Source organism: Tachypleus tridentatus, chromosome 8 (assembly GCF_004210375.1).
Source record: "Tachypleus tridentatus isolate NWPU-2018 chromosome 8, ASM421037v1, whole genome shotgun sequence".
Classification (NCBI taxonomy): Eukaryota; Metazoa; Arthropoda; class Merostomata; order Xiphosura; family Limulidae; genus Tachypleus; species Tachypleus tridentatus.
Genome location: NC_134832.1, coordinates 74188404 through 74215734, shown reverse-complemented (window position 1 = coordinate 74215734; position 27331 = coordinate 74188404). Strand labels below are relative to the sequence as shown.

The 27331-nt window shown below is 33.8% G+C and overlaps 2 protein-coding genes across 2 annotated transcripts; both read right to left on the bottom strand.

Moving 5' to 3' along the window:
• Window positions 1–5353: 5353 nt before the first annotated feature.
• LOC143222681 (lysophosphatidylserine lipase ABHD12-like) lies at window positions 5354–22022 on the bottom strand. The gene is made up of 2 exons (XM_076449513.1): window positions 21894–22022; window positions 5354–6984 (listed from the first exon to the last, which is right to left on the bottom strand). Exon 2 carries the CDS (start codon window positions 6957–6959, stop codon window positions 5811–5813), a length of 1149 nt encoding a protein of 382 aa, XP_076305628.1. The 5' UTR covers window positions 6960–6984; window positions 21894–22022; the 3' UTR covers window positions 5354–5810.
• Window positions 8420–10196, bottom strand: LOC143222680 (protein FAM200C-like). Its single transcript, XM_076449512.1, has 2 exons — window positions 9806–10196; window positions 8420–9535 (listed from the first exon to the last, which is right to left on the bottom strand). The coding sequence occupies exons 1-2, from the start codon at window positions 10175–10177 to the stop codon at window positions 8453–8455; spliced, it is 1455 nt and encodes a 484-aa protein (XP_076305627.1). The 5' UTR covers window positions 10178–10196; the 3' UTR covers window positions 8420–8452.
• Window positions 22023–27331: the final 5309 nt, after the last annotated feature.

Below are 27331 nucleotides of genomic sequence, written 5' to 3'. Positions count from 1 at the left end.
AAAATGTCACAATAATGTTACTTCGAAACGAAATTGAATTCAAATTAGTACCACAAAAGTGAGAATAGTTTATTTTTATTTTAACTTATTTGTTCTTAAGCACCCAACAGCACAATAAGCTATTTGTACCGCGTTTACCGAAAGGATCGAAACCAAAGCTTTAGCGTTATAAGCCCTCAAGCTTACCGTTAAGCCACGGAAAGGGGGCAGCAATAAAAGCCAACAATAAAATAACAACAAAAAAGTTTGAAATCAGTAATCGCTTGGAACAAATGTTATGAATTATCAAATAGCTTAAGAGCATTGTAGTATTCACAGTTCCAAGGATTTCTACAAAATACCATCTGGTAAATACATTTATCGGGCTGTCTTTGAGCTAGACATTTTAACAACGAGTAAAAGAAAATTTCTCAATGCTGGAATTTTTAAAATTATGTTTAGTGCAAATAATCTATGTGTAGGCATCCAAGTTAGCATCTTAAGATCTTTACATGTCCAACAGGAAGTTCTATTTAGTTTATGCTCATGGCTGTTACATCTCTTACGTGCTCTAATTAAAGAGATGATGAGAATTACTCTCTTAACTGACATAAGTGAATTTGTAAGTGTACTTATGTACACTGACAGAGGGCTTAAATAAATCTGTGAGTATCTAGTACTGTTGTCATAAGATAAAACGTTAGGATTATAGAAAGATCAAACCACATAATAAATTATAAATAGTTCCCAATAAAGATAAAACAGTAAGTCTATGTTTAGGTATTTCAAGTATTACTAATTAGAGCATCACTTTTCTTTTCGTTACTAATCACGTACTACTTACGTGTTAAGTTCTAGAAGGAAAAACACCGTATTTCTGTTGACGAGGATTTTGTATTATGAATTTAACTGTTGTTAAAGCTGAGATAGACTGGAGGGGGTAAAGAAATAATGGAATCCAATACGTTAGTCACATATCTATTTGTAATGCACTTTAGACAGTCTTCAGATTAATTATTCTACTTCCGCCTTTACATAAAAACAAATCTTAAATAGGTTCAAAATCACAGATCCGGCGAGATCTTGCGGAAATAAAGCACTGCCTACTTATGTTCATTAAACATGCATTTAAGTACTCGAACCTGTTCAGTAACAAAATGATAAATCAAAATATCATGCAAGAAGCAAAACAAGTTTCAATGGTGGCAAGAAGATATCAGAGCATTCTTACTACTAATATATGATTAACATTAATATAAAATGTAACTTTAATCATTTATATTATTTGAATGAGTATAACTTATGGCAAACGATAAATAACTTATACACTTCAACGAATGACTTTGGTATATTTGAAATAAAATAAAAATACTCGATATTCCAACGAACTGTTGCTAAATCATTTTGATAAATGTGTTAATATTTATCCCTGAAGGTTTTAAAGCTTCTATCTAGTTTCTGTCGTGCCAAAATAATCTGTTTATGCCGAAATGTATGTATTACGTTGAACTCATGAAATTTTAATAGTGATTAGGAAAGATTCAAGGTTTTTATTTCTGAAACAGTTTGGTAATATAAAATATGGGCATTCTGTGTATTAACTTCACTGTATTGTGTTAATGTTTTAACAAAAAAACTTTGCGCCTTCACCTTAGTTTATTCAATAACTGAATACACCTTTCTTTTCTGTAGTTTATTTGACACCTCAAAATGTCAGATACTCAAAACTTTCTATAAAATACATTTTTTACCTTAGCCTAAATAATTATTCTACAAAGTAGCCAATTATAAAATTGAATCAGGTTTCATTGACGTGCAAGTTTAATTAAGATAAAATTAGGTATCTCGAAACCAACTTTGAGACAATTTAGTTTCTTCATCTTACTGATGTAAAACATAGATCGTCTCTTTCAGTTGAGTAAGTCTTGAAAACGTTCAATAGAAATTCAGCAAATCCTTCTATTTTATGTCACGTTTTTATTCATCCTAGCTCTTTACAAAATGCGTTAATTCACGTTTAATTTTATGGATAAAGATAGCAAAATGCAGCCACGTAAATAAAAGGACGACATAATTTTTAAAACTACACAAATGTGAATATTAGCGACATGCATTGTATCCTACACATTTTTATATACATTCTCTGAATGGCCTCTTAAATTCGAAGGAAACTAGTGATGAACAAAGACATTTAAAATTTTGCTACGAACGTGTGTAACAAACGTACAGAAACAAACTACAGGTGGTTTTTAAAATGTGTTCAAAATTAAAGAAATAATTTTATAGGTGATAACAAGTAGAAACTTCCAGGTTTATATTTCAACAATGCTAGCTGATAAACTTTAATACTAGTGACGATGTTTACGTTGAAAACTCATCTCTTTTTTGTTACTTTTCAGCAAGCTAGTTATTAAACTGTTTCAGCTGTGTTTCTGTAGTTTTGCGAACATCAAATATTAATGCAAGTGAATTCTTTCTAGTGCATAATTTAATTCAAAGATCAAAGCTATGGATTAATTCGATTGAAATCATTCCGAGAATCGATACCAACACTAATCTAACGGTCATATGCTGTGAAATACAGAATAGAACGAGTGGCCTGTAAGGAAATATCGAAGCATGTAATTACGAAATAATAAGCAGTTTAGTTTTAAGTTGTCTAGTACTGGATATTGTTGGCTTAAAAACAAAGACAGAATAATGAGCAATAACTTATTAAATTTGAAGTTCATATTATAAAATTTAAAATTCGTAGAGAAATTTGTCGTTAAGATACGTTATACTCGTGTAGAAATTAATGTATGTCACTCTGTTTGGTCTTTACCCCTAGTAGTTCAGTGATAACACCAAGAACTTTAAGGGCTTATAATGTCAACAATATGCTTAATAATAAATAAAATAAATACTAATATCTTAACAACTTTACAACCAAATTTAAATATCTTGTTATTTAAAGGTGCAATGTACACATCAGACTAGTAAGTCATTTTAAAATTCATTTAAATATGTATTTCTGAACTGTTAAATTATGTTTCATATTCGTGAAGTGGATTCTGACACTGAGTGGGAAGTTTGGATGTATGAGACACTGTATATCATACATAAAATGTACAGTGACTTTTAAATAATAAAAACACCAAAAACTTTCGAACAACTGACTTCTTCTGCTGGAGAATAAAGGGCATATAATTCTTTTGAAAAAAAGTTTTTAAAAAGTCCAAAAACTCCAGTGCTTTCAAATATTTGACTAATCATCTTAAGCAGAATAGTGTGTAATTCTCCTTTATCATTCTAAAGAAGAACAGTCAAGTGTTTGAGAGTGCCCAAGTTCTTTTTAATTCATGGGATGAATAGATGAATAGGGTAGTGCCTGCACTGAATGAGTATATGAATGACGTAGTATCCGTTTCTTTTAAGTAGAATTAGATGTGTATAGTAGTGTTTCAGTGGGAAGATAAGATTAATGTGAAATGGTGTTCCTCTCGAATGACACGCAATAATAATGACATATGATACAAAATTTTCTTTTGTTTTAAAATGGGCAATTTGAGATTCTTTACTGTCTAATCAGATAAAACACAATTGGAAGATGGATCCATTATAATATGGTGCAGTAAATCTTTAACGCTACAAATAGCTATTATTTTATTACTCGATTTTATTCAACTTAAAACTTTTGCTGTAACTTTATGTTTGAGATATTTTTGTAGCATAAGGCATTGAGTAGTTAATAAACTTTCCTATAATTCCTGTCCGAAACAAAGCTCTTTGTACGAAGACCTGGCTGCAAAAGAAATTAAATTTATATCGAGGTAGTAAACACCCTCTTTTAGGTTAACTTTTTTTCTTCATGGCTCCACATATAAGAAAAGCTTTTCAACAATATCAACACCTTTACTGAAATTAACACTGAGTGATACGATTTAGATTAGCTTTTGTAATGAGGTATTTGAACCCTAATTAGTGTAGTTAACATGTGTATTAACGACTTTCTTTAGTAATCTAGAGGCTGAAAGTTTCCACTCACATCGTTGTGTTAATTGATACCTAATAACTTTTTACAGCGTATCAAACAAGACTGAAGATGCTAAACAAATACTGATTGTGTAAAGATGTGCTAAACCCCCACACACATAAAATGATTTAGCCACATTCAAAACTTTATTATCAAACTATGAATCCTCTATTCACGAACAAAATTGTGTCTTTACATTTCAACATGTTCTCTTAGGACCATTACCGGACCTTTACAATTTTTCAGCCGTTTTTCAGACTTTGCCTTCAAACCTTTACAACCTATCGTTCAAAAATCTTTTAGCACCATCATTAGCTCTTTAAAATCGTTCTATTTTCTTGTAAGAGTATTATAAGGTCCTATAAAGTTTTCAAACCCTATCGCAGGCCATTTTTAAGTCATTACATCTTAGGGCCATTATCAAATAATTACAAAATCTCCATTTTCTTTTAAGGTCAACATTAATTTTTATAATATTTCAATTCTCTCTTGAGGCCTTCATCGTGTATTATCAATCTTTATTCTCTCTTAAGGCCTTTATGAGGTCTTATCAATCTATATCTTGTCTCTTACGACCTTCATTAGGTCTTCTCATTCTGGTTATTTTCTCTTAAGTCCTTTATTAGGTCTTGTCAGTCTCTTACTTCATCAAATAAACACACGAAAGTCTTTAATTTAGTTTCAAAACTCGTTATCTATGTTCTGAACTTGCAGATCTTTTATGTCTTTTTCATGTTTCATGAAAAACGTTTCAGAAGTGTAAGTTATTATTATGAATACTATTTTCATTGCTTATACAAAAATGCCTTTGTTGTGTAGATTCATAATAAGATTTGAATGTGAAGTCATAAAATATCAGTACTTGTAAAGTTTATGTCTTAAAACTCGGTGTCTAAAAAAAACGCTATCACGATAGGTTACTTTAACTTATTTAAGTAAACAAACAAAACATTTTAGATTGTATTTTGTTTTGTGTCTGAATTTTGCGCAAAGCTACACAAGAGCTATCTGCGCTAACCGTCCCTAATTTAATGGTTTAAGATTAGAGGGAAGATAGTTAGTTATCACCACCCACAGCCAACTCTTAAGCTACTCTTTTTATCAATGGATAGTGGGATTGACCGTAATATTATAACGCCCTCCACGGTTGAAAGGACGAGTATGTTTGGAGTGATAGAGATTCGAACCCGCAACCTTCCCATTACAAGTCGAGCACCCTAACCACCTAGCCATGTCAGGCTTTAGATTGCAATATAGATGATAATACTTTGAGCATTTTGGAAAAAAAATCGTATATTTGCAAATACGAGTTCTGATTAAAAATTTAATATTTTCATGGAAGTTTTCAGATATAGTAACAACACTCAGTTTATTCAATGTTAGTTGTTTATTCAAAAATTATAAACATGTTTTCAAGGTAATACTGTTCTGATTCAAGGCCAAAATGAATGGTCTTCATTCATCTCTGACCAGTTACATATCAATGGCTTTATTTCACTATTCATAAACATTATATGAGACAACTCAACTACTACTGAACGTACGCATTCCAGATCAGAAACACATAAATACCTTACATATAGAACAAATATCTTTACTTATGAATACATTCAAATGATTTTTTAATATTTTTCAGAGTAACGACATATTAATGTTACTCATTCTAAGAGCCTTATTAAATTTGTGGTGATATTTTCAAGCACAACAACGACTTAATAACACAAACACGTACAATGAAAACTAAAAGTGAATTTATGAAAACGTGTGTTTTAAATATTAAGAAAAGCACGAACCATTTTCATTTTTTTAACGTTTTTCATGCAGAGGTTAAAAGTGCTTCGGGTTTGGTATTTTCAGTATTTAGTGACCCTAAGAATTTAGTGATTACTTCTGGTAACTTGGGGTCTAGGCTTAGCCAACGATGCCCACAATTATATGACCCAGTTTCGTCAATGTTAACAAATTGAACAGAAGACTTCATATGACTGGGTCTATTCTCTTGAGCCTTTTGGTAAAGCTTCTCTCCGAGACTGTTAGGGATCAACCAGTCAGCAGGAGCATGAAGAAATAAGATTGGCTTCTTTACAGCTACAATACGTTCTTCAGGATTAAAAAATGTGTCTTTACCTTTCAAAGGTTCCACGAAACAGGTGTTAAAGTAAGGTAAGAAACTGAAGAAGACAAGTGGTGGATATGTCACAGCAAAATCGTCCAGAGTGTTAAAAGGCGCCTCTAAAACAATTCCTGCAACAGACTCTCCATCTTTTAACAATTCATCAACGAGACGAAGACCAACAGCAGCACCTATGGAATGGCCCCATATTACAATTCGTTTTTCGTTGACAAATTTTCTTAGCCACCAGTATACAGCTTTGCTATCATAAGTCATTCCAGTAGCAGTAGGAGTTCCAGAAGAGTCACCAAAACCACGATAGTCGAAAGTCACCACGTGGCTATCCACCTGACTTTGTGACAGGACGTTGTACATACTGAGTCGATGGCTAGCTCCTCTGTTCTCGATCACTCCGTGGAGATAAAGAAACACGATTCTATTATCTTCAAACTCTCTCTCTAGAACTAAGCCCTTTTGACATTTTGTTTGTTGAGTTTTGGGCAAGATATGCCAGATTCCGAGGGTTACTCCTTCCTCTACACCCAAATTATGGTTAAACGTACAGTTTAAATTAAAATTCTGAGGAGAAGACAACGAAGTAGAAGGTGGCCAATTTAGAAGATGCCCAAAAAGATACTGGCATCGAACCCAACTAGAAAAATAAAATAATAAAGGGAATAATCCAAAAATGATTAAACCAATCATTAAAATTCGATGTCCCTGTTGACATAATTGCTTTCCACTGGCTGAGCTTTTAACACCATTTTTATAAGGATGAGAAGGAAGGGTTTCAATCTCTTTTGAGTTTGTACCATTATTCCTAGTTTCATTGGTTTTTCGTCTCTGATGCATTCTGTGGAAATGGTGATATTTCAGACTATTAGACAGTGAGAAAAAAAAGAAGAGAATTAGTTTACATCAACTATTCTTTCAGAATTACTTACACTATCTTATTACAGAATCTTATTTTCTGCCAGTTATTATTTTGAAAACCAAAATTATAAAATATTAAGATAACTTAATATATATGAATATTGAATCACTTTAATATCATGCTTGAGTTTTATTTACACAAGTATTATTAAATACAAAGTTCAGCTACATCATTAATGAGTGCGAATCACAAGATATTCGAGTATATAACAAGCTACATTGAACAATACAAATGTAAAGTTACTTATACTCTAGACTGCATTTATTTTCATAGTTTTAAAATTAGTATGATTATTTGTAATAAATACATTCTTACTGTCATGTATCTTGATACTTTGGTAAAAATTCACTTAAAGCCATTACACATGTGTGCATAACAACATCTTATTCCTTATCAGATTTCTATGTTATTGAAAAGCAACTCGTACAAATAGAAACCGTCTTTTTAAACACTGTTCAAAATCTTTATAGCTTGAATTGTTCAACACACAGAATCTCAACAAGGATTATGCACCTACTGCGATTAATCATAAAACTTCTTGTTTACTTAGATACATTACATTACAGCAAAATTTATTGTACTTATTTTTTCACATAAACTTTACTCTTAATGTTTTGAGTAGTTTAATCATCCTATAAATAGTTTAAACTTTTCCTAAAGCTGGTAGGAATTGTGCATTCAGGTGAAAATATATATACATGATATGATGAGTTTATATTCCAAATTCTCTCGCCGTTACTACCATTAACACCGAAGTACAGTACTGTACAAAAGTATTAGGACAAGAGAATATTTTGTCACCCTTTCCATTTCACGTGGCTAATTCTTCCATTCAATTACAGAATGTACATTTCAGCACTATAGTAATGCTTCGCTGATCTCTGTTGACAACTGAATGAAAATACTTATCATTCTTCAGAATTCTCATGTTCTCGTACCCAGGACATGGCATGATGGTTCTGAATGAATAAACATACTGATCAAATTTAGGGTCTGAAATAATTGTCATTGAACTCCATACAGTGTCTTAACTATATAGCAAGTATATGCTGGAAGAAATCAGTGTAAAGGAGCTCCACAAATAAACCTTGATAAAAAAACACTGTTTAACACAATATATTAAGTTTTGTTGTCATGCCACGGCCCAAAACACGTAGAGCAGTGGTTCCCAAACTTTTTCAGCTTGTTACCCAATTTAACATGCCAAATTAAGCATGTTACCCCTTTCACAAAATGTTTTCAACATTGATATATATGGCTAAATTAAACTAGAGATATATTGCACTTTATTTATTACACTTTATTTATTTACAATTTATTTATATAATTTATTTACACTGAATTACACTTTTAATTATTGTATTTGATCATTGTGCATTTCTAATGAGTATTGCCAAAGATGTCAAGAACATCAGTGAGATGGATGGAGTTGCATACTTGAAGCTAGTTTAGGAATTCTTGGCTTTGTGGTTGAAAGTGCCAGCCTGGCATCGTTTGCAACATTCAAGCAAGTCCTCTTTTTTGTTTTCACCCCCAGCACGGTTGAGAACCCCTTCTCGCACAGATACGTTGTTGAGAATGATACCAACAACTTCAAGGCTCTCTTGGACAGAGTTGGCGACTCAGCTAGTTGTGAAATCCAAAAGGAATCTGCATTTTGGTTTTGGAATTTGACTTTCAAGGCTTCATTTGCTCGCATTGTGATCCACTCCTCCTTTGCAGGGAAATCATCATCATGAATGGCCTCATCAGGTACAGAAAAGGGATGAATGATCCACTGAAGACTGGCTGTTTTTAGGTCACTCTCTGGAAAGTAGTGCTGCATGCTTGTTTCAAGCCCCTTCAAATGGTCGCTAATCTCTTTGTTGATGGTCTGTAAAAGTGATCCAGTATCATAACTATTCTCCTCAACAAACTGGTCTAGGGTGGGAAACTGAGCGATCACTCCTTTCTCCAAGCGTCGAATCCAGAGTCTCATTTTCCCCAGAAATGCAGTCACAGTGTGATGGGCATCAATGACAGTCGTGTTTTGGCCCTGGAGTTGCAGATTATCACTGTTCAGCTCCGCAAATATGTCAGCCAAGTAACAAAGTCGAGCAAGCCACTCCTTATCAGTGAACTTGGTAGCAAAAGGAGATTCTTCTTGTTTCAGAAATTCCTGAAGAGCCGTTCGGAGCTCAATGACTCGACGTACAACCTTGCCTCGTGACAACCAACGAACATCGGTGTGGTAGAGCAGAACTTGATACCGCTCTCCCATTTCCTTGCACAGCTCCCTGAATATGCGCGAATTCACATCCCTGGACTTGATGAAATTGACGATTTTCAACACATCTTCAAACACTAATTTCAGATTACCAGGCAGGCTTTTTGATCCAAGAGAGTACCGATGAATGATGCAATGATCTACAAAAATTTCTGGATTCATAGCTTGTAGGAGGCCCCGTAATCCACGATTACGACCCATCACCGACGGTGCTCCATCGACGGAGACCTAGATTAAAAAAGAAAAACTATTATAGATCGCGTCAGTTAGTCATTCTTACTTATCTTTTGCGTTATAATTATATGGTTTTAATTTAATTTAATTTATTTTGGTACTTTAGTATTTCAGTACGACAGGCACGATACTTTTTTGTTAATTATGTATAAAATATTAGCTACACTACAGCTACTTGTACAATAAATAAAACTATATGACTATATGCCATGTAATTCATTGTATTTATACTAATCTAGACTTTATATAAACATCTTTCCCTACCTCTTGAACGCTGTTCCAATCCAATCCATTCGTGGTAAAGAAACTGTTGATGATATTGAAGATACCTTCTCCCTTCGTGGTTGTCAGCAGATCTTCGCATAATAGGAACTCTTCTTTGATCTTGTCCTGGTGGACGTAACGAATGAACCCAAGGAGAATAGCACAACTGGCTACGTCACACGATTCATCAAATTGCAAGGAGAATTTGCTATATGAGCTTTCCTTGATCTCTGTTGTAACTTGGGACAGAATATCCGATGCCATGTCATCGTCTCGTCGGCGGATTGTGTTGTTTGATAGAGATATGACACTCAGTTTCTTCGCTTGATCATCCCCACATACCTTGCTTACCATCTCGTATGCACAAGGCATAATCAGATTCTCTGCAATGGTGTGGCATTTTTTGTTGTTCAGCAACTTTATATGCAACAAAGTAAGATGCTTCGACCGCAGCTTGAAGCTTTTGGGCTTGAATTCCAGATGAACCGAACTGGATATTCTTCAGTGCTACAGCCCGACGCTGAAAATAAGCCTGATACTCATTTTGAAGATTTGGATGGCACTTTTGGAGGTGAGCTGAGAGTTTTGATGGCTTGAGGCTTTCATTTGTCAACACCTTGTGACATACTACACATTGTGGCCGATCCTCTCCACCAGAAGGTAAATTCACAAAGCCATAGCGAAGAAAGGCGTCAGAGTAGGTGCGCTTTTTAGACATTTTATTGTTTAATCTGCAGAAAAAGAAAAACTGCATGAAAAAGTGTGAACAATGTGAACTTATTATTTATTTTTTCATGGCATTCTAGATATCATTAAAAGAGCTTATTCAGCATAGGAATGATGTAATAGTAGGTAAATACTAACTATACTGCACAGGGCAGTACACATACATACCAGGTTTTGTCTACCTCGGCTGATGCTCACATAGAAACTGACAGTGTGAAATAGAGGCAACCTCAGGCAGTGAGTGACGCGTACTGGACACGTGATGAGTCATCAGGATTACTGAGTGACTTGTGTTCTGAAGCATACTTGTCAAAATACTTTTAGGGTACCACACACTTAGATACATATTTTTTCTTTTCTACTACTGTATATAAGTTTTTTGATGTTTATTGTTATTTGGTTTAACTTTATTACATACTTAAAATAGGTTTAATTTACAACTTTACATACTAAGACTAAGTTAACATTAATCCTAATACCAGCTACCTCAATGTTTTCTTGATTTTCAGAATTTTAACTTTTTTCTGTCACCCCTCCATTACCCCCGATAAATTGTTAAATTACCCCCAAGGGGTAATTTACCCCAGTTTGGGAACCACTGACGTAGAGGATTGTCAGTAGTGCAGACAGTTCGCATAAAAGCTTCACGTGATGCTGGGTGCACTTGAAAGTGTTTGGGGAGTATTTCAAGTCTGCAGCAATTTGTTGAAGAGTACGGGATATATCCATCAATAAAAATTATGTTACAACTACATTTCTCAAACTTTGTATTTAGTGAAGTTTACTAGACAGTGTACATGGTCACCTGAAACATAACAAATCAAAACCACTTGAAACAGAATAGAAATTGATCATAATTAATTATTCTTGTCATAAGTATTAGTATTAGTGTGGTAGAAATACTACTGTGCAGTTTTCTACTTCTTTAGAAAAAGAAACAAACCCTAAAGGGAAAAATGTAGTGTTGAAAATATAATAGACCTAAAATTAATATTTTATGTCAAGTATAAGTTATTGTGATCATGCTTAGCCAGCTTGGAAAAGGCTTTTACACCATGAGTATATAGTGCTATTGAAGCGATGAATCTGTACAAATAGAAACTATGGAGATATACTGCAACACGTTTAATCTGTATTCACAAACTCCATGTGCAAAACTAGAGTTGTAACAACGATTTTTTTTATTCCTGTTCATTTACTGTAGTTTCTTGAAGCAGCTTATGTGTTTCTCAAACAGAATTTGGGTTATTTCTTATATATTATAATTTTGAATTCGCAGAAAAACTAAAAACACACGTTTTTAACTATTTTGTAAACCACTATTTGCTTTAGTAGTAGAAAATGTGAACGAGAAGTTAATACAAATTGTATAAATAGATATGATGTGACGTATAATCTCTGATGAGAATGTGAACTTTCACATGGATGTCTTCCTAAAAGCAACAGAGCATTTAAAGTTGCCTCGCTTAATAGAAACAGAATTTATATAGGTCATCAGATTACTCAGTTTTATATGCACAAATTCAAATGATGTTAATACCGCATTTTAGGTAAAATAAAAAAAATCAACAGAGCACTAAATTGTATAAACACTGTTTTCGTAACTTCCTACAGTCTAGTAAATGGTTAAATGATATTTACATGGCGTACATTTAAGTTAAAGAAGACGCTCTAGAAATTTAGAATCAACCTGTTGCTACGTTAGCCCGGACACAGATATTTCCCAGCTTCGTGGAGTAACAAACAGGTGGAGGTTAGTGACACAACTAAAGAGCACATTACTCACAAGTTAAGCTATGTGTAACGTGTTGATGATTCGTGCGGAAATACGTATTTGTGTAGCCACTGGCTACCGATATGGGTACAGATACTTGATATATTACCATGATAAAATGATCTATATTAAGAGAACACAAGATAGGTAAAGTAAAGTAGAAGATGTTTTAGACTTCGAAAATCATGGAAAAAAGTCTGAGGAAAATACGTATACGTGGCCTAACCTCAAAAGACTTCTTGTGTCTTATCAGTTCTGTCTACTGCAAGAGGGCGGGGCTAGTGAGACGGCACGTAGACGGAAGTACTGACCCATATTTTTCAACCCAAACGAGCCGTTTTTGCATATAAATTTCTCAACAATTGGGTTTCTCGACATCACTGATTCATATTTTGAAATGCTTCCAGAATAGGTTTTGACGGTTTTTTTGCTTTATTTTTTTGGATTCCGTGCGCTAAACAGGATATAATGAAACTTTACTTTTGTGTCTATCTCTCGAAAGTCGCGAAAAAAATAAAGAACACTTTATTATATTATGGTAAATTAAGATAACGTTTTTGATGCGTTGGTAGATCACTAAGAAAGTATTAGACATCCCCCAGTGAAGTGTGTGTTTTCTTATAGCAAAGCCACATTGGACTTTCTGCTGAGCCCACCAAGCGGAATCGAACCCCCCGATTTTAGCGTTGCAAATCCATAGACTTGCCGCTATACTGGCGGCGGGTACCCCAAGCCTGCGGACTTACAACGCTAGAAACCGGGTTTATTTTGGGCACACATATAGTGCAGTTATTTGTTTTATTAGAACCCATAGAATGTTATTTTTACATCGTATATTCGACTTAATCTCTTTTCGAAAGTCTCACATGTGAAACAAAAGTAATCAAAAAGTCTGTCCCGTTTCAAATATTTGAATTTTTGGTTTCAATGTAGGCCTGAACTTCGGTCCTAATCTGATCACTTTTAATATAGTTATTATCAATAAACTAAGAAAATGACCTATATCTCCATTATAAAAATGTTTCAAAGTGATATGGATCCGGAACAGATTTGGGAAGATTGTCCTATGGAGACACTCTATCTCCTAGAAAAAAAAATCAGGTAAACCGGTTTATTATTTTTCGAAACACGCACGCGGATATACACATAAATACGGACCTAAATGCAATACCCCGGTCCATTTTCGGTAGCGACGGTAAAAAAACAGCAAAAAACTGAGTAGATATGGGTGTTACAATTGACAGCGTCTCACGACTAACCAACCATGCACTATTTGAATCTGTTTTGTTTGTTTTTTGAATTTCGCACAAAGCTACTCGAGTGCTATCTGTGCTAGCCGTCCCTAATTTAGCAGTGTAAGACTAGAGGGAAGGCAGCTAGTCATCACCACCCACCGCCAACTCTTGGGCTACTCTTTTACCAACGAATAGTGGGATTGACCGTCATATTATAACGCCCCCACGGCTCAAAGGGCGAGCATGTTTGGCGCGACCGGGATGCGAACCCGCGACCCTCAGATTACGAGTCGCACGCCTTAACACGCTTAGCCATGCCTGGCTACTATTTGAATCTAGTAGTGATAAGTGTTTTTATTTTTATAATGGAAATAAAAATATAAAAATACAGATCACTTGGATGATTTTTAAACATACGTCATTTGGTTGGAATACCTGCTCTTGTTATTGTAAAAAAAAAAAGAAAAAAGAAGAGCAACCGATATATAAAACACTTACAAGCTATGGAGATGTAAAACACTTGTAGGACACATGCATATAAAACAGTTATAGAACATATACCTACAAACCACTTACAGGCCACAAGCGTATAAAACATTTACAGGACAGAGACAACTTTAAAACTTGTAGTACACACGTATATAAAATACTTGTAGTACTCAAACATATCAAACACTTGCAGGACACATGCTTTTACAAAACATAGGACACACGCATATAAAACACAAAACAGATATACAAATATATATACTTGAAACATAAGACACACACGTGTAAAATACTCACAGGACACATATATGTAAATACTCGTAGGGCACAAATTTATGAAACATGGAAAACACGCAATACAAACTAAGATATAAGCCTACGGATCACTTAATGAACACACGTGCAGATAAAGCACAAACATATGAAACACACACCTATAAGACACTTGTAGAACACAAACGTACAAAATACTTAAAAGATTACAAGTGTGTACAAAGATAAAGAATTATTCCCATAGAACTGAGATGACAAATAATTTCGAAGAAATGTCTAACGGTAATTTTTTTTTCCAATAACATTCAATTTCACTACAGAATTCATGGTATTAGAAAAGCCCTCCAGTGGCTCAACGGTATGTCTGCGGACTTACAACGCTAAAAACCGGGTTTCGATACCCGTGGTGGGCAGAGCACAGATAGCTTATTGTGTAGCTTTGTGCTTAATTACAAACAACAACAACAATAAGTCTTAGAAAAACACTTACTAATCTGATAGAAATGAACAAGTAGGATAGACTGGGTCTAATTGTCACAGAATAAGTTGTTACACAGTTTTAAAAGCCCTGTATGGATGGAGTTGTGTATATTAGTACGTGATGAGCCCTTCACAGCATAACTAATCAGTTAGGACTGGAGTCGTGGGTTGCTTTGGAAAGTTAGCAATAGAAATAGAGGTTTCGACTTTCTTAGAAACTCCTACTGTGCACAGAAGTTGTTTAATGCCACATTAAAATTACCCTACTGAAGCACGGATAAAGCTATAGAGAGTATGCATACATAGTATTTACTGTGCGAGATACGGCAATAAAAAATGACCGGTTTTTTATAGTGTACATACCTCTAAATATAAATTGTTGACATGCAGTAGAAAAGTTAAGATACATTGTCAATAAACAAAAATAGATAAGTTAACTATTTATTAGATCCTGAGAAGAAAATTAATAAAGTTATCCACTGGGTTCAGTTCTGGTTTACAAGACATAACGGCCAGAGATTCTAGAACTTTGAGAGTTAGTTCATTAGTAGTACGGAAAAAAATACCAAACTGGTCTGTTAGAACAACGCAATCGTATTTATCTCGAGCACGCCTGAATTTAAGCGAGTTTTTGTAATTGGAGAAAGACGTGTGTTCAAAATTATTCTGTCGGAGACGTCAGGTCGTTGAACCAATACAACTTTCAGAGCATAAAATACAGGTATATTTGTCGACCATTAAGGATATCAGTAATTTCTGGATATTGGATTTAAATGTGAAGGATTGACCTTGTTAAATCACAACCAAACGGCAAATGTTCTCTAAAATGTAATGAACTATCAGTTGATAACAATAGAATAACCTTTGAAAAGTATTACGTGACGTGTTGATAGAAATATTTGTGAATTAGACAAGAAAAACAGTGAATTACATTACAGAGAGAGAGAACACAGAAATTACAGATCATCAGAATATTATGAGGAACAAGAAATAAAAGAAAGATACTACAAATCCACCATAGAATTTAATAAGATATTTAAAATTAAAATGTTGTTAGAGAAAAATAGCTAGTAACGATAAACAAGAAAAAAGTAGACTTTTCTCAAATAGATAACACGATTAATTTATCTGAGCATGCTCCCCTTGCTGTGTGGTTTAAACTCTTCTCTTGTTGTATAATTTCCTCTTCTATCCCTCCTGACGTCGATAAGCTTCAACTTATTGAAGACGATGGGAAATTTATAGATAAGTGTAGGCTTTTGGAATAATATGCTATCAATTCTGACAAACTGAACTGGTATTCTTCATTTAGCTGGGACAAGTTACTTGTGGAAATTGGTAGTCATTATTCAAGTCAATGCTTTTCGTACAATGAATGACTTCATAACACTTGATGAAAAACAAACATTAAATAAAGTCTCTAAGGAATGGAACTGAAATTGCCATAAAGTTTGTAGGTAAATGAATAAATACCTCAATAATGTCCAGATAGTATTATGACATCAAAGGATGACAATAATTCTACAAGATGTTAGGTTTCAAAAAGACATAGACAAAACATGTGTTACTGGTTTTCACTGAAATCTTATGCAAACAGCTACACTTACTGTTTATCAAGAGGTCACGATCATTTTTAAAGCTCCTAAAAATCCACAAACCTCCTTGTCTCAGTATGCCTAGAATATTAGAATATTTAAGTGTAGAACTGTTTCAGAAAATATTTGTACCCGTACCAATGAACAGCTAAAGTCAATGGTGAGAAAGTGCATTCTTTAATCTTAAGTATGATATAATAAGTTTGTGATAGATGTAAAATTATTGTTTAGCAATATTCACCACCGGACTGATTCTATTCAGCTTTAGGAAGTATTTAAATGAATAAGAGGTCTGTCAATCAGCAACATAATATCTATTAGATCTTATAAAACGTTTGCAATTAATTACTTTGAATCTAATAACAAAGTTTATATGCAAAGTGAAGGAACTACAATGGTAACAAAGATGATAGCGGTATAAGCATTTTCGATATTATTTACCTCGGGCAGGGTCTTACAAAACCTTTTCTACTGCTGGAAATATCACACATTTTTCACCTATTTTACGGTGAACATTTCAGTGACGCAAAAGGTAAAAGACTGATTTGCAAGGTTGTAATATACGTATACACGGAGTCGAGAGATACAAATCAATACCTGCCAGCCGCCATATTTTACGTGTATACGTAATCCTTCTTTCAGTCTCACCTTTAGACTAGAACGCATTTTATTAGATGGCACAATCTATGAAATGCTATGTAAATAGATTGAATAACAACTGTGACGAAAAGGTAAATGACACTGATTTACTGAGATACAGTATAGCTCTAAAAACTAAAACTTAAGTCCAAACGTCCTTTTCAACACCAGAAAGGGTTTTGCCTTTAATTGCAAAATTCCACCATGTTTTACCACGACAGGTAAAGGCATTCTGAAAATCGTTAATAGAACTTCTGTTCATCTGTAATACTGGTTGTTATCCATTCAGTTTAGATAAGACATAGATCTGTTGTAAAACGATTACAGACACTTGTCTGCTCTTCTTGTCATCATTTAAGTCATGAAATATACAACATACTTTATCACCTTAAAACTGTAGGTTTTTATCTGACATATCAAAGTTAGCATCGTACAAATAATGTTTTTCCTACAAAAATAATCTAAAATTATACAACTAAGCAACTGCAAACAATAAAGTAATTTATCAATGAACTGTCAGATTTAGATGTAATAAATGAAACACTTGGGTCTGGTTCTAAGTATTGAAATCCGTTTAATGTCAGTTATTGCAATATGGTGTGAAAACCTGAGAAGCATCAGGTCTAATTTCCGTGATAAAAACAACTCTAGACTGCAGATTTTTTTTTAAATATATATTACTCTAAATTAGTTCATTATGGATTCCAAATCATGGGTAAGTAAAAATAACATTTCATATCTTTCTTTTTCTTTTGTCACAAGTCGCACACAGGGGACCTTTTATCAAATACCAAAAGTCTAAGCTGTGCTGGATATGATGGCAGCTAAAGTCAGTTTAATATTCATTTGCTACAAGCTTATAGGCAAAGCGTTATGTGTTAAAAATGAAATTACTGAATTACCTTTCATAGAAACTAGTTAATTTATTTGCTCAATTGTATCATTTTTATCACTGTCAATTACTAATTTTACATTTTCGTTAACTTCTATTTTTTATGAATTTAATATTTATGTTATATATATATTTGCTTTAAAACGATTCAGTTTCCATACTCAAACATTTTTCACTGATCTGAACAATTAACGATCCTAGCTTGTTCTTGCCATACCTCTAATTAAGGACAGAAATTAACTCGAAAGTTTAGATATCAGTTATATAGTTATAGCACTAATACCTCCAGTGGCACAGCGGTGTCTGCGGGCTCACACCGCTAAAACCTGGGTTTTGATACCAGTGGTGGGCAGGTTTGTGCTTAATTCTAAATAAACAAATAACATAGCGCTAAAATTCGAGTTTTGATACTAGCACATATAGCTCATTGTTTAGTTGTTGATTAATAATATTATAGCTATATTTTTTAATTTGTATAGGCAGAGTATTCATGACGAAATTAGATTGAATGGATGGCAACTGTCTGTTATAGAAACACAACTGTAGAGGACGACGTTTTGAAAGTCTTCAATTTTCATCTTCAAGAGAAAGACTCTCGAAACGTCGTCCTCTGCACTAGTGTTGCACAAAAAAAACACAAAGGAATGAAGTAGCTTGGTTAATAAGATAACCTAAACATAATCAATAATTTAGGATAATTCCATATTACTATAGAAAACAAGAGATCAATAGTACGCTCGCTTATGATAACTAAACAACCATAGACCGCAGAAAAAAACACCTAAATGGTCTGGTGAAAAAACAATTTAACATAGTTTTTAATTTTTTTTGTAGTAGGATTTTCAAGAGACTTTTCGATCCAAGAAGAGGACGCTGTTATTAGCTTTATTTTTAACGTTCTAATTTAGAAGTTAGTTAGGTGTAGCTGTGGGTTTTTTTAATGATAATATTAAGCTCGTGAAATGGAGATAGTCCTAGAAAGAACATATGGAATGTTCTAAGGATGTAATTTAAAGTTCTAAATTCTAGTATATTCGAAGACAGATGAAGCGTCGTAAGTTTAGTTAGAAAATGAGTTATCTCAAAATATTTCAAGAGTAGAGTTAGATACCCAAGAAGATAGAACGATTCTTCAAGCTAGAGAGTGAATCAGGCGTTGTGTTATCTGTAAGTTGATCTGTAACATAGACCTGAAGTAAAACGAAGACAATATACAAGTGTTGAAGTTTGTAAAAACTTTAAAGCAGAAAATAAAGTAATTTTATAGTGTTGCGTGAACTAAACGTTGAATTATTTTCATCGAATAATCTAAAAAAAGCTGCTAATGAACAATTAAGAAGCAATTGTTAAGTATTAACCTATACTTACATCTAGTATACGTATTAACTATTGTATTTGACACCACTTTATATCGGCAAGTGCGTACGATTTGGTACAATAGTAACTAGTAATTTATATAAAAATAACCACAGTAAATATAACTATATAATAAAGCATGTTACCAATCACATATAAACATAGCCGAAGATTTTGACTTTAAACGTGAACTGCAGTATATACTACTATATACATATATACTAAGCAGCATGTTTCAATTTTAGTTATGATATTTTTATTGTTGTTTCCTTGCAGGGTAAGTCTATATACATTACTCTTAAAATTAAACTTATCATAAATATAAGCCTTTTTAAATTACATGGTCAGTGTGGTCTGCTTTCGCTCACGTACGTGGACTGATAATTATAGTGTTTTTAAGTAATGACCAAAGAGTTGGTTATTGACCTCATTAATTCAAATAAAGCCAGATAACAATAGTGAAATAAGAAGTAAGCATTTCATAAGCAATGTTTACTTCATGACTTTAACTGTTCTGGAGTTCCATGTGAAAAGGAACTCTGAAACCTAAAAGTTTGCCCGCAGAATTTCTTATCACGTTTTTGTTGTTGTTGGTTACAATAAAAACATTATTTCCCATACAGAAAAACTGGTTTACAATATTATTGGAAAAACAAAACAAAAATGAAAATGATATTGAATGATAAAAAGTTTATAGGCCAACATTTAGTATTTTGAACTGTTTTGATATTAGATAAATTAAAAAGTAATTATAATTAATTCAGCATTTCATTAAAATAATCCATACCTGTGGATCAAAATAAACTTTATATTCCCTGAGATGTGTTTGCGCCCTTTCGATAGATTCAAAAAGAATAATGTTTTATCAATATAGTTCAATAATATACACACTACAGACATAAATTTTATCCTGTTATCTCTACAGAGCTTTAGACATCACATAGAAATATTCAAGTTACTACGAACGAGGAAACATTCCAGAAAGATCTCGTATGTGGAGTAAGTACACTTCGCTCTCACAACAACGTCAGGCCTTAACAGTAGCGAAACTTGTGAAGTAACCTGCACCACGGCACGTTAGTAAGTAAGTACTTAGTGGTGGAAGAGCTTCCAAACCCAGCAACCCGTAACTACAAATGGTTCAAAAGCCGGTCAGAACTTACTTCTTCCCTCCATACTCCCCTTGTTCCTATAAAATTGTCGGTTTAATTACCAGGCAAAAAACTGGAAAATTGCTTAAGGAAAAACCTACAATATTTCGAGGTGAAACGCACACGTGTTATTTATTGGTAGTTTACGATATATCAACTACATAACTCTTCTTAGAGTTTTTAATCGAATAAATTGAAGAATTTTATGACTCAAATGTATCTTAACATGGTAATATTTCTCTCAGCAAGAAAATAATACAATTTTTCATATACTAACTATATATCAAAAATGAACATCTCCAACACTCCCTCTTGACGTTCTTCGTACGTATAATAAAGAGAAAGAGAAAAAAGACGAGTTAGAGGATTCCTTGAGTAATGTTATTAATAACGTTAGTATGTTCTACAAAAAATTCAGGTTCCTCAAACATGTGCGTTGAAATTTAAACCTGTAACGATAGCCAGTTATTGTTAAACACAACTGTAAATACCATAACGGATCTTGAACATGGTTAGTTAGAAATGACTGAACTAGTTAAATCTATTATATTATCGCTACATAACGAAACTTATATTTAACCCTCTTCCATAGAATAAAATGACAAATCTTCAGATATGTTAGGCTTCATACGTACAGATAGTCAAAAACATGGATAAACAGCTACAAAAAAATACCATGCATGTTTTAAATCACAACTATTCATAAGAACATACAAGCTTCTTGTATAATGTACATTAAGTTGTGTACATCAAATTTACATATCTCAAATACAGGTTATTTGACTGACAAATGCTTTCTATCAGACAAACTTTTCACAGAGGTGTTTCGCCTGAAATCTAGTAAAATCATTCTCTATTGTGAACAGTAGAACCCCTGTTCCCCTAATCAGGCCCAGCGTGGACCGGTGGTTAAGATACTCGACTTGTAATCTGAGGGTTCGCGGGTTCGAATCCCCGTCACACCAAACATACTCGCCCTTTCAGCCGTGGAGACGTTATAACGTTACAGTCAATCCACTATTCGTTGGTGAAAGAGTAGCCCAAGAGTTGGCGGTGGGTGGTGATGACTAGCTGCCTTCCCTCTGGTCTTAACTGCTAAATTATGGAAGGCTAGAGCAGATAGCTCTCGTGTAGCTTTGCGCGAAATTCGAAACAAACCAAAATTCCCTAACCAAGCTAGGCATAGCGCCGCACTATAAACTCATTCGTGAGAAACAAGCACACAAAAAATCCAAGAAATCCCGCACAACAAGTTTTTGTAAGCAAGGAACAATTTAATGTTCGTTCATTTTAACAAATATACCTAAGCCTTTTACCGTGTTTAAACGTAATACTCCACCATATTGAAGCACGTGATCAAGGTTAACGTATGGTGTTTCGGTTTCTGGTACGAGTCAACGGGAGTTGTAACATAACCTGACAAAAAAAAGAAGAAAAAACAACTATGCGGTTCCTATGAAAAGGAACTATCTACCAACCTTCCCAAGGTTATGTCCTCCAGCGGGTTAAAAGAAACTTTAAAGATCACTTCATAAAACTTTGTACTATTTGCACTTTGAAAATTAGATTTTGAGTAACTGTTAGAAAATTCGACTTTTTTGTGCTTCAGCCTTCACCATTAGTGCACTGCTGTTCAGATTCAAAAACGTGGAAAAGCGTGTGTGGTAGCCCTAGTGACGTTCGGGTTTACCTCTGTCAATTGGTAGTGTTGCCTGGTGTAGAGGGTGGACTATAGCAAACTTAGTTGTATAGACTGTAGATCTGTGGATTCATGGTTCATTTCCCTTTGCGGTACAAATTCGCTCCGCACTTTGGGGGCGTAGTTGCACCAAGATTAACAGTCAATTCCCGTTATTTGGTTAGTGAAAAGTAATCCAACAGATGTTGGTGGGTGACGTTAAATAGCTACTTTCCCTCTCTAGCCTATCAGTTAAAAATTAGTGACAACTATGTACAGACAGCCATTCTTGTAACTTTGCGTGAAATTGTGAAACAATCAAACAAATCAACTGTTAATGTTATACTACATTTTCAAACGACATAGAGAACTTATGTACAAAGAATAAACTGCTGAAGTGGCCATGGTATTTAAGTATTTCTAAATTCTTCTAGATTTATAATCTGGAACATCTTGAATATAGTGTCGGTCAAATGCTGGACTTAGCTTAAGGGTTTAATTTCTGTACTATCCCGAGTTTCACACGATACTTATATAATATCTTACTTTACCTTGTGTATTTGGAGCCGTTCTACGACTGTCACTTGGAACAGGAATGTTTTTGAATACTTAGGATTACATTTTATGATTAGTCAGCTACAATAAGAATGTGGAAAACGAGAGCAATTTGTCGTTTTCACTCACATTCATATTTGTCTCTGGTGGAGGTTTGTTCTTGTTTCTCTTAATCCCTAGTTTACTTTCAAGTACAGTTTTTTTTAGCTTCATTTGTTTAAATGTAGCTTCTTTCATCCCCCCTTTTTTATTTTTTGGTAAAATTTATTTTCACGTTTTAATTTTAATTATATCAAATAATAATTCTGTTACTATTACGATTAGCCAAACTCTTATTTTTCTTATTCCAATATAAATTTGGGTTTCTAGTCGTCTTCATACATGCTTAAGGTGCATTATAAGAGTGACGGTCAATTCTTATTATTCGACTAGAGTAGCCCAAGACTTGAAAGTGGGTACTTCTGACTAGCTCTCTTCTCCCTAGTCTTCGCTAAAATCAGCGGATCGGTTCTTGGTGGACTCAGCAGATAGCCAGATGTGGCTTTGCTATAACAAAACACATATACACACACTCTAATCTTACCAGTTAAATATAATACAGAGGGTATTGTGTAGCTTTGCGCAAAAATGGAAATAAACAATCAATCAACATTATAGTGTCTTGTGCCTTTCGTTTTAGATACAACAGTAGCTAACTCGTAATTTTCTACTAATTTAGTTCGTTGAATATCAGACTTTGAAATCACTTTTCTCTCTTTTTCCTGTATTTTCAGAGTCGATCCCTAATGACCCAAGGGTAGAGGAGGTTCCCATCTGATAATATTATCTTTATCTTCCTCAATTTTGTAATTACGAGGTTTCACAAATTACCAAGAATGTCAGGCGTACATTGTCTTGCAAAAGTATCTATTCTGTCTCTATCAATAAAGTCAATTTTTATGAAAAAAACACAATGTAAATATTTTTAACGAACTTATTTTTATTCAAAACTCTAGTGGCCAAACTTAAGCATTGTTATGTGTGAAGGAGGTTGAATGTCAGCAATATATATAAAAAATAAAGTGAAATTTGCTGATTGAATAAGTATTTAGTCTCCTAAGTCAATATGTGTTGAAAGTACCTTTGGGAGCAATTACACAATGGGATGGCATAATTTTACAATTTCTTCCTTATAAAATTACTCCAGTGCTGACAAGTTCGTTGATGGACTACAATATTCAAGTCTCATCTTAAATGTTCTATTTGATTCAATTTAGGACTTTGTTCGGGCCACTCCAGGATATTCACTTTCTTCTTTTGAAACAACTCCAGTATGGCTTTGGCTTTGTGCTTGGGGTCATTGTCCTGCTGAAATGTGAATTTTCGACCCAGTTTTACATTCTTGGCTGATTCTGAGAGATTTTCCTTTAAGACTTGCATATACTTTTTACCATCCATCTTCCCTACACTTCTGACAAGCTTCACGGTCCCTGTTGATGAGACTTATCTTCATAACATGATGCTGCCTCTACTGTGCTTAATAGTTGGGATGGTGTTGACTGGGTGATGTGCTGTGTTGGGCTTTCATCTAACGTGACGTTTTGAATTTAGACCAAAAAGCTCAATTCAAAATGATTTTTTTTTTAAATCAGTAATGGCTTCTTTCTTGCCACTCGCCCATACAGGGCAGCTTTGTGCATATATTGTCGATATATGAACACTGACTCTCATCTCCGACATGAAACTTTGTAAATCTTTCAAAGTTACTGTTGACTTTACAGTTTCCTGCTTAATTTGGAAGGGCGGTCTGATCTAGGTAGTAACTAAGTGATATGAAGCACATTCTACTTTTTAATGATGGCCTTCACCTGCTCAAAGGGATAATCAACGACTTTGAAATTTTCTTGTAACCTTCTCTTGATGTATTTCTCTGCCACTTTATTCCTAACTTGTTTAGAAAGCTCCTTGGTTTTCGTGGTTGGTTTGTCGTATTACTATGTTAGTTATGGCTTGAACAGATGCATTTACTCTGAAGTCAAATGTAACCACGTTGATTATACGCAGTCGGAGATCATTACACTAATTTGTAGTTGCCATAGCAAAGAGGTTGAATACTTATGCAATAGAGAATATTCTAATTTTCTATGTAAATAATGGCATGGTCAAGTGGTTAGGACACGCGACTCGTATTCTGAGTATGGCTGGTTCGAATCCCTGTCACACCAAACATGTTCGCCCTTTTAGGTGTGGGGGCGTTATAAAGTTACGGTCAATCCTCACTATTCGTTGGTAAAAAGAGTATCCCGAGAGTTGGCGGTAGGTGGTTATGACTAGCTGACTTCCCTTTAGTCTTTCACTGATAAATTAGGGACACATTGTGCAGATAGCCTTTGTGTAGCTTTACCGAAATTCTAAAACAAACAAACATAGAATCTTTCCTCTTGGAGCTATGGCGGTCACACCTACAGACACATCCTTTTATTATTATAGATTAAAGTTGTTATAACATGAGTCCCCTTAAAGTAAAATTCCCATATATGCTATGTAAAGAAAAACCTGTACAACATAACCAAGCGTTTTGTAAAAGGGCTTCGTGAAGTGCATATACAACTATAATCTTATATCATTGTGTAAAGAATCCCCGAAGAACCTATAATACACTGGTTATGGAGGAAACAAATGATCTTTTTCCCGATATCACTAGTATTTTGTATTCTACCTCTCTTCTGTTTCAGCTTCCATAAGATATGATTAATTAGTGCTGTCACAATGTTTACCTTACATCCCAGTACTTTATATGAAAATCTTGAAGTTAAACATAACAGATTTTGATCTCATTTTAAGACTCACCAGTATATCATTAAGATTTAAGCATTAAGTTTCAAATTGTAACAGTATATCATCACGTAATCATACCAACTAGTACTCACCTGTCTAATTTCAGCATAAAACTTGATTAGGCCTAAATGAATTAGCCTACTTATACTGTTTTAAAAGAAATTGTCGTCATAAGTTTGCGAGTAACTGAAATATTACGCCATATATTTACATTAATTTTATGGGTTTCAGTAAAGTGTTTGTAATTAGGACTCAATAAATTAACGCGTTTTTTATTGTGCTGCATATCATTGTCGTCTGCAACATTGATACGATTTTGTTATACATGTATTATATTCATTGTATTGTTAACACTGCATTTTTAATCTAATCTTTCAGGGATTTTCAAGTATTAGAAAAGTGTAATATGACAATAGTATTTCAACCACACCATACTCACTGCCGTCAACGTAGTTTCTCTCAATCTAGAGCTCATCAGATCAGCTGGGAAAAGTGTTATCCACACCATAAAATATGAATATAATTATAATTCTCCAGGTTTAGAAAGAACTTTCACTGTTGTTATAACAAATGGCTTATATAAATAGCGTTCTGACCACTTTTGTCTTTATTGTGTTCCAATCAACCTAGTGGGTTCTCGATTGAATGAAACGAACAACGGTAATGGATACGGCTAACATAATTTATTTGAAATACTATTATTGTACACTTCTAATTATTGAAAATCTCTAAACGATTGCTTTTATTTATTGGTAGGCGCAAAGATATACAGTAGACTATTTATTTGTGCTGTGCTTACCACGTATGTCAAAACATTTTTAATATTTTCAGACTTCCCGTTGAGCCACTGGAAAGGTGGGTGGGCTAATTGATTAGATAAAAAATGTACTGTTAAGAAACTTATTAAGTCTTATACTAATGGTATCACAAGTACTCATGATTCGCCAGCCTGGATAAGGTGTTCACACCATAACAATTGAAGCATTTTGTTGCCCAACTTTCAAATTAACAGTGAATATGATTCATACGACCTGATGCGCTTTCAGACAGTTAAAATGAAGAATAAAATATGTTGAAAAAATATAAAGCACCATGTTATCTCTTGAGTGCTGGTACTATATGTTGATCAATGTGGTAAAAAAAAATTCCCCAAAGTATCACTTTGCTGATACTGTATCTTGCACGTAATCCATATAAAATAATGCAACAAAATCATTCTTTAAAGCCTTATGTTTAGGAATGAACAAATAGTAATAACAAAAAAATTTCAATTTTTTTGTTTTGAGTCTTAAGTAATATTTCATTTCTGTGAAAAGGAGAATTTGGAACCACTATTTCTTATTTGAAGATCATATCAGTAGCTTTTCCCACATTTTGCATTTGTTTGAAAAGGAAGTCAATGAGATTCCTCCTTTGGTTTTCAATACCTGTGGTAGATAGAGCACAGATAGTTCAATAACAACTAAAACTAAACATCCAGTCCTCTGTTCACATTATGGTTTATTATTATCACACTTTATCTGCATGGCATATTGTATTCATGGAAATGAAGGAAAACTGGTAAATCTGAAAATAATACCCCCTGCCCACATATGCACACACACTACTTGATTTATTATACATTCTATAGAATATTGGCTTCATAAACTACATACCTCTGGTTCCAGTGAATAACCCTTACAAAACTATGCCCACATGACTCCTGAGAATAGAAATGTTGAGCATACCACATGTGCTTCCTATGGTAAGAAGTTCTATAAAATCCTTATGAATCACAAATTATGAATAAAAACTAAAAAAATAGTTTAAAACTTAAATTTCTTTAAAACCATTTTAAAGCAAAGTACCAAAACTTGGAAATAAAAC

Excerpts from the sequence above, each read along its gene's own strand:
- LOC143222681 (XM_076449513.1), bottom strand. The coding sequence starts at position 6,959 with ATGCATCAGAGACGAAAAACCAATGAAACTAGGAATAATGGTACAAAC.
- LOC143222680 (XM_076449512.1), bottom strand. The coding sequence starts at position 10,177 with ATGCCTTGTGCATACGAGATGGTAAGCAAGGTATGTGGGGATGATCAA. Across the intron at positions 9,536-9,805 it reads ATTGGAACAGCGTTCAAGAG|GTCTCCGTCGATGGAGCACC; the intron begins GTAGGGAAAGAT and ends TTTTTAATCTAG.